At 43.8% G+C, this 12681-nt stretch overlaps 1 protein-coding gene across 2 annotated transcripts in view; it reads right to left on the reverse strand.

The window, feature by feature from the left end:
• Positions 1–293: 293 nt before the first annotated feature.
• The window catches only part of pde6a (phosphodiesterase 6A, cGMP-specific, rod, alpha), a 31730-nt gene continuing 19342 nt past the window's right edge, over positions 294–12681 (reverse strand). For both annotated transcript variants that reach the window (XM_023959400.2, XM_023959399.2), the window contains exons 10-24: positions 11151–11198; positions 10344–10493; positions 9712–9855; positions 9199–9264; positions 8926–9072; positions 8169–8276; positions 7443–7552; positions 6531–6618; positions 5397–5497; positions 4458–4565; positions 4314–4377; positions 2836–2910; positions 1080–1163; positions 824–992; positions 294–743 (exon numbers count right to left, since the gene is read on the reverse strand). In XM_023959400.2, the coding sequence (XP_023815168.1) occupies positions 706–743; positions 824–992; positions 1080–1163; positions 2836–2910; positions 4314–4377; positions 4458–4565; positions 5397–5497; positions 6531–6618; positions 7443–7552; positions 8169–8276; positions 8926–9072; positions 9199–9264; positions 9712–9855; positions 10344–10493; positions 11151–11198 (1500 nt within the window). In that variant the 3' untranslated portion in view covers positions 294–705. The remainder of the gene's footprint in view (positions 744–823; positions 993–1079; positions 1164–2835; positions 2911–4313; positions 4378–4457; positions 4566–5396; positions 5498–6530; positions 6619–7442; positions 7553–8168; positions 8277–8925; positions 9073–9198; positions 9265–9711; positions 9856–10343; positions 10494–11150; positions 11199–12681) is intronic.

The following is a 12681-nucleotide window of genomic DNA, read 5'->3' on the forward strand; positions in this document are numbered from 1 at the left end:
CAATCTAGTGAGGGACCACTGTGCATAAATAATTTAGCTCTAATTAAATCCTCACACACTGATGTCATGATGATAAAATAAAGCAACAAACGTCCCTCCAGTTTGCACATTAGATTTTGTTGTGGTAGAAAGGTCATATGAAAACAGCCCCCGGTGGTCAGTTGAGGAATTACAACATTCCTGTTCATGAGTCTGAGCGCTAACGTTCCTCCTCGTGTCCGGCGGTCGATAATCTGATTCTGACATTGAGGTGATCTGCAGTACCGCCCCCTTGTGGCCATGAAAAGACAACATTCCTGCTTGTTTTCCTTTTTATTTCTGGATCATTCCTTAAACATTGAACAAGCACATTTCCCTCAGAACACTACACACTAGTCAAAGTTGTTGGACTTTGAAGCGGCTCGCTTTACTCACGGGAGGGATTTTTACTGCACAGGAACAGAAAACTGCAGCTTCTGCTGCAGATCAGCGTCTATGAGAAAACCTTCTATGTGGCAGCAGGTAAACATGCCCCGCCCCTCCCCAAGTCTAAAGAAGAACAAACTAATAACGTAGCTCCAACCTTCTGCCACAGATCTAAGGCTAAGGTTTTCTCTGAGAGCTCAGCTAAGAACCTGCTGAGAGGATGAGGAGGACGGAGAAGCAGCGCAGAAGAACGCAGCGATTAGAGGAGCAGCAGCGGGCGGAGCTGCATCTGCCGCCGCTTCAGCTGATGCCGCAGGTCTTTGACTGCGCGGCGCTGGCTGCAGGAAGAAGATGGAAGGAGAAGTTCACCTTTGTGGTCCGGTCCGGTTCTCGTCAGACCGGCTGCGGTTCTGCTCACCTTGTCTGGCAGCTGCCGCTTTCTGGGCCTCCTCCTCCTTGGCCTTCTTGACCTCTTCCAGGGCGGCCATTTTGGCCTCGTACTGCTCCTTCAGGGCGTTCCACTCCTTCCTGTTGTTCAGCAGGCGGTCCAGCATGGGGGTGATCTCCACGTGGAAGCGGCTGAACTCCTGAGGAGGGATTGGTTCAGCAGAGTTCATGGCCGGCACTATGGAGCTCACAGATTTCTGTACGTCTGCAGGACATCACTGACTGACCTTGTACACGAAAGCGCAGACGAAGTCGATGAAACCACACTGCAGCTTGGGCAGCTCGTCTGATTTGTTCCTGTCCATCATTGGCTGGAGGGAGAAGAAGTCAGGGTACATTAATCTGACTGACATGAGGACAACAGCTGCTATTGACTGCTCTCTAGTTCCGTTTGTTACAGTGTAACCCTTGTGCTATCCTAGGCACTTTAACGTTGGGAGCTGGGTCATCTAGACCCACTAGACAGAGCTCTGAACCTTTTTTCTTCAAAGATTTGTGATCTTCACTGGTGTCCATGGATTACATGAAATCTTTCCACCTTTATCCACCTTTGTCATGGTAGGGAGAACACGTCAATGGAAGGGGGGGGGGGGTCATCTGGACCCCATAGGATAGCACAAGGGTTAACAAACTGTGGATTTGACTTTTTGTTTCATTTGAATCATCTTTTCATGAAATCTTGTTCAGTTTTCTGCTTCTTGATGCTCAGACCAGAAGGTTTTATCTTCAGTGTGGAGCTTTAGTTTTTAGTTGCTGTTGTTTCTGCCTAAAGTCTTGAAGTTCTACTATCTTTGCTTGTTCAGTTCTTGTTGTTCCAGACATTTTTTATGTGTTTTAGGACTATCAAATTATCTCTGTCAAGTCAGAAGTCTTAGAAATTCAAGTTTAGATCGTTTTTTTCCCAAAAATCCGACTGCAGGAAATCAACCGTAGTTATTTACAAAAGGAATGGAACAGTAGACTCTCCTCAGACTGAACTCTTGTGAAAAGCTGATTTTAGCAGGAATTGTGGGTAAAATTTCTACCTCCATTCCTTTGTAGAAGTGGGAAGATGCTGATGGAAAGGAGAAGTCCTCCCTGCTGACAGATGCTATTAAACTCAGAGGTGAAGGAGCGGATGGAGCTTTTCGCACTTCGAGAGTCTCAAGGACACGAAGGGAATGAGGCGGAGCGAAACGAGGAGGGTTCAGTGGGCCGGGTCAAGGCCACAGTGACCGATGTTTCCGATTCGCTGCTCCACATAATGGCCTCTGCGCTGCTCAACACTGCCGCCACGGGGATTTTAACCCATCCTTCCATTTCCTCAACAAGAGCTTCTGCCTCCCCTCCTCGCCTCTCATCTGTCCAGCATCTCCATCAGGGATTTGAACCAACGTTTTGATGTAGAACTGCAGAAACCTCGTCTGAACCTGAACAGCAGAAACCGATTCTTCTGTTGTAAACCCCAGAGAAACGCATCAGTGATGGAAAGTTCTTCCAGCCGTCATGCAAACCTGAAACCCGTTCGTTTGTGGGGTTAAATGACAGCGGGGGGCCGTCACAGTCTTCTCTGCTGACCTGAACGTGTTTAGGAAAGAATCTTTTTGATAAATATGTTGTTCCAATTCCTTTTTGTATTTTTAACCTTTAAACACCAGAGATGTTGCCAACAACACAAATATACCACGCACCGGAACTCTTCAACCGTTCATGCAAAAAAAACAAATTCCAACTGATGCTGATGTGGTGAAAAAAGCTTTTCTCCACTTCAGAATCCACTGGAATTAAAGCTCTGGTGTTAAAGGGTTAACCTCGTGTGCTTTGATTGCTACTCTTGCATCTCCTTGCATCTTTTTGTCTTCTGGCTTCAGTCCGAGCATTAAATTTGAGTTTCTTTCAGTGCAGATGCGTCTTCTTTTTCTTTTTATGTTCCTTTAAGTTCATGAAAATGATCAGTGACAAACTTTCAGGTGAAAAACTGTCTGAGCATCACCGAGGTCTTACAATAGGCTGCTGCTCCAAGACCGTCCTCTCCAGATCTCCCTGTTCCCAGAACTCTGCAGCCACGGAGAGCGCCACCTAGAGGAGGAACCAAGATTCAAGACGAAAGGCAGACTTTTGAGGTGATCTTTAAAACAATTTTCATACAATAATAACATATAGATGGGTATGAGATGCAGACCGGGTCAATCATTTGACTAAATCACACATTCATCATGGAAGTATGTTCTAAAAATAGCATTTAAGGCCTTCTGGCCTCACAGTGAGAAAGCCCTGGTTTGAATCCCGGCTGGGATTTTTGTTTTCTCTGGGCAATCGGGCTTCCTCCCACAGTCCAACAGCATGCTTCATGGGTTAACTGGTGTCTCTAAAGGGTCTCTAGGACCTGCAGCAGACTGGGGACCTGTTTGGGATGAACCCCGCCTTCACCCAGTAGTAGCTGGGGTGAATCCAACAACCCAGTGGCTCTGAAAGGGATTCAACTGGGTTCTCAAGATGGATGGATGGACGGACGGACGGACATATGTAGCAGTAGTCCGGCTCTTGTCCAGAAGTGAGAAATGGTGGATACTTGTATAGCGCTTTACTACCTTAAAAGGACTCGGCTGCCTAACACCGGTGCCAAGGTAACCATCAGGAGCGATGTGGGCTTGCCCCAGGACACTCCGGCACATGAACAGGCAAGGCAGAAAGTGATTTTCCAATCAGAGGACGACCGCTTTACCTCTGCACCAGCAGGGTTAAGCTGGTATCTCACTGGGCTGACGCAGTTTTTGCCAGAAAGTTGTGAATTTAGGACTCTGTTTGCGTGTTTTTAGACTAACAGAAACCAAAGTGAGACCACCATTCTTATTACGAGAAGGTTTATCCTTTTTGACAAAGATTGCTTCTTTCACTCCTCGCTTAAACCATCCTTTCTCTCTGGCTAGAATTCGGACTTCACTGTCCTCGAACAAGTGATTTGTGGTCTTCAGGTGGCCTTGTAATACCTAACATATCATGTCTGAAGTGAACCAACCAAAGCTCCTCCCTCGTCTGTGGTTTGTAATTCCTGTTTGAGTTGTTCCCGTTTATGGAAGAAGAACATAAAGCTGCTGCTTCCAAAAATAAGCCTATTTGTCCAGAGACGACAAACAAGTAAGTGTAAAAAGGAAAACATCAAGCCCATCAAGAAAACAGATGTGTTTGCTGCTCATGTTGATATGGCATTACATGTAACGCCTGATGGAAATGTGCACGCCGCTTGCTTCACTAAAGTGAAACCCAGAGCCTGCCAGGCGTTGCTGAATGAATAACAGCAGCCTGTTTGTGAGACCTTCTGAGAAAAATGCTACCAAATGTTCAGCTTTGTCTGGTTTATCTGTGGTTTCCTTCCTGTGGAGCCAGAGTTTCTTGTTGCTGAGAATGCATGAATGTTTGTCTACAATGGAGCTTTAGTGATTATCTACAAGGATTAGATCAACTCCTAAGAACATATCTACCTTGCTCTGGATCTCCCATGGTTTGGCGATGGCAGAGAGGTCACAGGCCGTCATCATCATGGCCCTGGAACACACCAAGGGACTCTTTATCGGTGTATGTTTCCCCTTCAGAACCAGCAAAAACAGTCCGTGGTTTTCACTTACATGACAATCTCTTTGCGGGTCGTCTCCAGCATCATGTATTTTGTCCAGTCGTTCCAGTTCTCGTAGGTCTTGGACTGGTCCACGATCTTCTGGAACATGGTCCTTTTCCTGAACGGACACAAACATCCTGAAACGCATCTTTATGGAATGTGGAGATGTTCCAGAATGATTAAGCACCTCAATGCAGCTTGTTTTTTTAATAATCACTTGGAGCATCTCCAGGGGAATATAGGTATGTCAGGGTCCACATACCAGGCAGCAGTTTGCTTTTCACAAACAGAAATGAGCTTGTGGATGTTTTGAGTCACATCATGTAGCAAAGTTTCACAAACAAACCTGTATAAACCTTCATTTTGTCCTTTAACATCTGAGTTTAAGCTGCAATGTTAACATCCTTTTGACTACCCAAAAGCTTCAACCGTTGACGCAAGTAACATAATTCCAGCGGATTCTGTAGCGGAGAAAAACCGCTTTGCGCCGATATCCAACACTTGACTAACCTAAAATGCTGCAAAGTCTGTATGAAAAGCCGCTCATCTCCGTGTCGAAATCAATTGATTCACATTGAACTGGTAAACGGTTGAAGAGTTACAGTTGGTCAAAGAGTGTTATTTCGGTGTCACCGGCGACAGCTCAGGTGTTGAAGGGTGAAGAAATATTTGACCAGGAGTCTGCTGAAAAACAAGGCTTTTTCCAACTAATGCCGGGTGAATAAATATGCTTTTTTTAAAATACTGTATACTTTAAACAGAATTTAGGAACTACATAAACTCAAGGTGATTAGGTACTACAGAAATAAATGGAAATTGTTTTTATATCATCAAACTGATTTTTTTTAAGGTAAAACCGATGTAATCATGAACGAGTAGAGAAACAGAGATCAAGATCTGAGTCTTGATTGTGCTAGCAGTCTTCACAGAGTAACAAAGCTGTACTGACTTGAAGTAGAGAGCCAGATCCGTAGCGATGATGGCGATGTCCATGAGGTGGATGACTGTATCGTGTTGACGGCGGTTCAGGTTCTGGTATATGTTCAGCGCCTGAGTCGCAGATGAAAACCACACAAATGTTTCAAACAGGTGAGACACAGTTTGAGATTTTTCAATTGTAGGGGTTCTAGTTGACGAGTTCACTAAAACTGAACCAACATGAACCTAGCGAGTAGAATAGATAATTGCACTGTTTTTGGTTGAGGTAAAGTCATCAGAACTTTTAGATAAAAACCCCATGGAGAGTTTGAGTCAACCGTTTTTCCTGCGTATCCTATAAGTCATCAAACAATATGCAGATGACACATTTCTCTTCTACAGGAAAACATCTGAATCTGTCCTTTGAGACCTGATGTAAATCTACAAAATACAGTGAAACCTAAATTAATCCTTTAACACCGGAGCTTTAGCTCTAGCATTTACATTTTTTTGACTATCATAACTCTTCAACTGTTTACGCAATTAACGTAATTCCAGCAGATTCTGCAGATGAGAAAAGCTGGTTTGCACTGGTATGCAGAATTTAACAGTAGTGAGGTGTTTACGGTGATCTGCATGAATCCGTTGATTCTGACGGCTTTGCAAAGCAGCTTTTTTACGCATCAGAATCCACTGGAGTCCCGTCAATCGAGAAAACGGTGGAAGAGCTCCGATAGTTTGAGGAACACATTATTTTGCGGTTGCCGGCGACAGCTCCGGTGTTAAAACATTAAAAGTTTATCTATATAGCAGTAATGCAGTTTGAAGGTAAAAGTATTCGATGCATTTATTTCTTTAACGTTTGATGAATGTAGCTAAAGATACACAAATTGAAGTAGTTTAATATTAAAAATTCATTCAGAAAAACTGGTCTGTGAACTAAACACAGAACTGAATAGTAACCCCTCCTCTGACCGTTTTCCGTTTTCTTTGGTTTGTTTCTAAAATGACAGGAATCAAATAAAGGAAACTCAAAAACAGGAAGGAAAAGAAAACACTTGCTTTAGGTTTGGGGTAACAAGAAATGATCTTAATTACGTTTGTTGTCTCAGATGAAACCAGCTTGATGACTCTGTGAGATCTTTGCAGGTCCCTAGAAACGTACCTCATCTCTCAGCAACGTTTTCCCGAACTCCAGATGGTGTCTTTCCAGAATGGAGGAGCCGTGAAGCTTCGCCAGAGGATTACCGGACCTGGAGACGCAAACACACACACTCTCAGGCCTGACAGGAGGAGGTTCGCTATCGGCGACTAATCAATCAGGAGGCGGAGCTCAGCAGCCGGAGATGGGTCTGTACGATACTGTCCGTCTGATGTGCTTTAGATAGATGCTGCTCAAAAGCAACAGGCTCACGCGTGACCATCTCAACACTTCAGTCCTTTTAAATATGCAGATAAACATTTTCCCTGCGACAGACTGGCGACCTGTCCAGAATCTGCCCTGCCTTTGCCAATGAGTGGCCGGGATAGGCTCCAGCAGCCCCGTGACCCCGAAAGGGACAAAACGGGTTTAGAAGATAAATGAATGAATGAACATTTTCCTACACGATTAAGTTCGTTTTCTGGGATTGAATGAATACTTTTAAGAGGTTTTGACTGAAAATTTTGCTTTCTTTTAAATTCTTATGAAATGTAAAATGTGACTTTTAGAAACATTTTGGAGCCTAAAAATCTTTTTTTTTTAAATTGGTGCTTCACTAAAACATTTCAGATTCTGCTTTCTAGAATTTAAAATGCTGAAGTTTTTTTTTGGGGGGGGGGGGTGATCATACAGTCCCATATCTTTCCCTGGGGGGTGGGGGGTGGGGGTTGTCAGCTGGACATTTTCTTTTGGAAATCTGATGCTAATCGTTAAAAACAATCCATTATAGGAACAAGTTGCAAACGATGTTTCAGGATTTTTGCGTAACATTTGTCAATATTAAGCACAATTGGCCCAAACTGTTGATTTATTCTATCAGTGGGAGTTTAGGTGCCAGATTTTACTGCTCAGTTGAAAGAAATCTCACCCACTCACTTCATCTGGTAGAGGTTGTTGGTTCCTCTGTGGTCGATGTCATGGCAGAAGCCAGCGGTCACCATGGCCATGGCCTCCAGGTCGGTGTAGTACCGCTTCAGATCTCCTGTCTTAGATCACAAACGGGGGGGCGGGGCTTTCAGATGCTGGTCTCACAAAAAGGCTGCTAAATAAAACGTGTGAGTCGTTTAAACGAATCTCTTCGGTCACACCGACTCGTATTGCAGACACGCTACATTAACGCTCCCATTTAGTCTATGAAGTCGCTCCTGAACACCCATAAATACCCCCCCATAAAGGATCACAGTTACTGTATGGTGGAGGGGCTGGTGATTGAACACAGCCAGGAGAAAGAGGAGAAGTTCATCACCTCGAATCAAAGAAAAAATGAAGGAGTATTTGAGTTTTTTTGCTCTAAAGGGCTGCTGGGTTCTGTATTTTTACTTTCTAATCTCTTCCAAACCAAAACTGCTCTTTCTCCAGCAGATCATGCATCATTTCCAATTAAATTCTCTTCATTTTTATTGATTGATTCATAAAAAAGAATCTCTACTGAAATAAAAGTCTCATTAAACTCAGTTGAATTCATTATAATCCTCTGCAGTTCAGTCCCAGCAGTGATCCTCTTCTACAAGAGAGCATAAATCTAGCAGCGCTCCAGAACCCCAGAGGTGCCGTCGGTTCTGAACCGCTGTCAGACCCGCGGATGCAGGGCAGGAGTTGCACCATGAGCAGCGTGAACATGGTCTGTCCAACGTTGAAGCCGTGTCTCCAGTTGTGGTAGGTGATCTTCCTGTAGCCTTTGCTGAGCGAGTACATGAACCTCACCAACACCTGCAGGAGACATTCATCAGAGCAGAAATGAAACACATCCAACAACTGAAGGAAATGATTCCTTAACCTGTTTGTGTAAGAACTGCCACTGATTCTTACTTAAAGTCCCACTCTGATCATCTTTTCATCTATTTTCAAATCATTTCAATCGATTTTTTAACTAAGATGATGCCATTTTTGGGCCAAATTGAAAAAATCTGTTGTTTTCTAGAACATTGTTTTTTGCAGGCCAGCAGGGGTTCATGGGAAATTCACTTCTGATTACACTTTCTCCTGCTAGCTTACAGCCTCTCACAACCCCAAGCTAACATGACCCGTGCAATAAAAATGTTGATGAACATCAGAGCTATCTAGCCATAAAGTTCTGCTCCAGATTCCAGCTCAGACGAGGAAAACAAAGATGTTCATGGATCTATTTGTCTGCAGGTGGATGCATCAGGATGGGGCGGAGCAGGGAGCTCGTGGCCCCGCCCAGAGGATTTATGATGTCACAAATACAATCTTTTTCCAAACTGCGTTTCATCGTCTGCTCCTGACTCACAAGAAAATCTCAGAAGTGTAATTTGAATCCTAATTTTACTCTGTGCGTCAGAAAGACGCCACACGATGTGACGTCGTGGCGAAACACTTGAGCTGTTTCAACACTCGCCTCTCTGGGAATGTGAAACTTGTCCACCACTTTCAGCTCGTAGTACATCTTGATGCCGCACTTCACCAGGTCCAGCTCACTGTGCTCAAAGTCGCAGAAGTGAAACTCGTAGATCTCCGATTTCTTTGCACTTGGAAGGACTTCAGACTGGGACACAAAAACAACAGTTTGCATTCACAGAATCACATAAATATGTATTTTCCAATGCAATATGAAGGAGGGATCCACAAATGCAGTGTTTATCAGCTGAGGTGGTTTCATGATTTTGTTTACCAGAATCTCCTGCAGGTCCTCCTCCTCGCACTCGTCTGGCTCCTTCCCCCACCTTTCTCTGGTGTTCTGCAGAAACACACATCATCGATGCTCACTTTGGTTGGAGCCTGAAGCATGAACCCGTCAACTCGCCATCCTTCAAACAGGTGGATCCATGTCAGGCTCCTCCCTGTCGACCCACAAATCATCTTATGCAACCTCTGACAGCTTCTCCCAGCTCAGAGCTGACGCCCACTGCCTGGTTTCATTTGTCTCATCCAGGAGAACTTTTTCTGAACCTCAAGTCAGCTCAGGTCAATCGGCCCTTTCTGCTGCATCACCACTGATGCTGCTGCAAATGAGTCGTCTCAGAGGCTATGCTGATGTAAAAGAAACTTCTGTAAAACCAGCAGTCTGGAAGCTTCTGTGAGAAAATCCAGGACAGAGTCTGAAACGGTCATCTCTGTCATCCTTAGGCGTTAATATCTCTTCTTAGCTCGGTCCTATGACCTCCAGGCTTCTTTTTTTGCTCACCAGAATGTTCTGGATCTCATCCTTGCGGCACTTGACGTGGTACATCACCATGTCCTGAAAGATGTCCTTCCTGTTCTCCAGCTTGTTCATCCTGTCGTAGGTGTCGGTGTTCAGCACAGACCAGCCCAGGAACTGGGTCAGAGACTGGAAACCAATGAGACTTTAAAGTTTAACAGACTGATATCCCTGTTTGAAGTATTTTACATACATGTTGGTATTACAGCATATTATACTATATATTATATATCAAGTGTTGTATATAAATATAAGCATATGCCACAAATATGACCTTTTCCAAAGGGCTTTTTTATCATAAATGTCTGATTCACAACAATTTGAATAAAGAAATACAAATATTTTCTTTAAACACATCCCCCATCATTAGAAAATTGTCACAAGAACATGTTAAAAAACACCATTTTCATGAAAATTTCAATGAAATGGGTCTTAATTCTGCTGCAGTTTTCATTTCATGCCGTTAAATGTCTCCAAATAACCCATCAGTGGTGTTGTGATTTCCAGACAGGAGCCTCAGAAGAGCCTGCAGGTCTGCTGATGAATAATGCAGATGCTGGGAGTATTTTTAAACCTGACACACACACACACACACACACACACACACACACACACACCTCCATCAGGGTCTCGTCCATTTCATCAAAGGGTTTTCCGTCTTTCCGGTTATAGAAAGTGGCCACGCCCACGATCTCCTCTTTCTTGTTGACGATTGGCATGGAGAGGACGTTCTTGATGGTCCAGCCAGACTCGTCCAGAGGCTCCGTCTGCACACACAGATCCTCCTTCATTAGTCCCAGAAGGTCTGATCCACGTTTACTTTCAGCAAGATCAGAGTACGTCCACCTGACCTGATTGTGCTTTTAGAGATGTGCAAAGACAGCAGATCCAGACTGTAGCTACTGTTGTTGTCGAGTCATGCTGAACTGCAGTATTTAAACCCCACAGACTAAGACTCATTTAAATACTTTAAAAAGAAACAGGACTTGGTGTGTCTGCTGCAGGAAGTCACTGCTGGGGGGTTTGATCCTCCTCGCTCCTCGCTCTGCTCTGTGTTCCTGTTCTCCCTTTCCTGAGTCTCGTTCTGCTGTGAGATGGCGGTCATTTCCCTCCTTTGTCCTCAGAACATGTCAAACCTCCAGCTGTGTTTTCTTTGTGCTTGTAGTTAAGGATATTTTTTTTTACAGACGGATATTTTTAGGGAGAATACGCCTACAATCCCTAATTGATTAAGCCTGAATCTGATTTGGAAAACTGTAGAAACTGAAGTTTTTCGCCCCTTTGACGGACTGATGACCTATCCAGAGTGACCCCCCCCCCCCCCCCAACAATATCCGGGATGGGCTCCAGCAACCCCGAAATGGATTCATCTGGTTCAGAACACGGATGGACGGATGATAAGTTTTTAATTATGTAGATTTTACCTGGAAGCTGAAAAACTCATCTTCAGCTGCATTCATGATGTTGCAAATCTGCAAAGAACGAGGAAAAAAAAAGAAAGTTTTGTAGAACATTTGACCAGAAAATCCACAAGCAGATCACGTGCTGCATGAAATGAAAACATTTATCACCACTGGGGATTGGGAAGCCTGTGGGATTTGGCAGAAGGGGGCGGTTTGGTAGCTTTTTAGCAGTCAAATCTTCAGCCTTTTGATTATTTAGATTTCAGAAGCTGACAGAGCTTTACATTGTCTCTGTGAATCTTGTCATTTACTTGTGTGTCCTTTTAAAACCCATCCGTGTCGCTCGTTTCTCCTTCTGTCTCAGCTTTGGATCTATGAAAGCCGGGCTAGGAGGAGAGCATGAGTCCTCTCTGCTAGATGAGGCAGAGAGGACGCACAGACGAGCGACCGCAGACTCCATGCTTTGAGGAAGGGTCGCTTTGATTAATAGCAGCAGATTCTGAAACTACAGTTATAGATCACAGCAACGTGGCGGCAAACTCCTCGGTGTTTTAGCCAACACCCATGTCATGAAGCCTGAAGGTCGTCTGACCTCCAGCTGCTCGCGGTGAAGAGGTGTTTAAACACTAACGCAAAGGTTAATGACTAGTTTGTCCTTTAAAAATTGATTTTTAACTTGATAATGAAGAATTTGCAGGAGAATCACAGAAGCAACTAAAAGCACAAGAAGTTTAGGATTTGTGCAGCAACATTTTAATAGTTTTCCTTCAGGAACCAGCCAACCAACAGAGAACCAACTCGATCTCTTTGCAGGTTGTGCAATGAGATGAAAGAACGTGTGACGTAGCATAGATTCAAAAACTATTCATGGTGGGAAGAAGGATCAGAATAGATCATCCGTACTCATTTCATGAGCAGAACTCTCAACACTTCACAGCTGAAACTAAGTAGATGAATGAAAAAATGTGACTGTTAGGTCAGACTAGGTGAAACTGATGTGAAAAGGAATTTAAGTGAGCACATAAAACCTAAAAGAGGAGAAAAGGGAGTGTAAGTCGGCAGTGGGCGCGGTGTCAATCAAAGTTCCAGCTGTGCACACCGGAGCCCCAGGTTAAACGGAGCTTTCCAGGAGATCGGGAAACTTATGATCCGTTTCAATTCTTTTCAAAAGCATCAAACCACAGAGGCAGCCGGTAAAATCCAACAGTGATGAGGGGCATAGTTATGGTAATCCACTTCTGCGTCAGCTCAAATGTTTGTTTAGTCTCTCCTTGAATATCGAACATGGCTGTTTATAAAACATATCTAATTATTGCTGCATTGTCAATGAATTCTCAAAGTTTTGAAGTTAACTTTTAATAAATCAATTGTTCAAGTTGAGTTAATTATGGAGCCATGAACTTAGCTATTGATTGATGTAACGTATTTATTGTTGTAAACTGATGAAATTCTGTGTCTCTTTCAGGTTTTTCACCAAACATTATCAGGCACCTCGCCATGGCGAAGTGACTGTCTCAACCTCTCAAAAAGTTTGGCAAATAATTCAAGACAA

This window comes from Oryzias latipes, chromosome 10 (assembly GCF_053564925.1).
Source record: "Oryzias latipes strain Hd-rR chromosome 10, Olatipes_Hd-rR_3.1".
Classification (NCBI taxonomy): Eukaryota; Metazoa; Chordata; class Actinopteri; order Beloniformes; family Adrianichthyidae; genus Oryzias; species Oryzias latipes.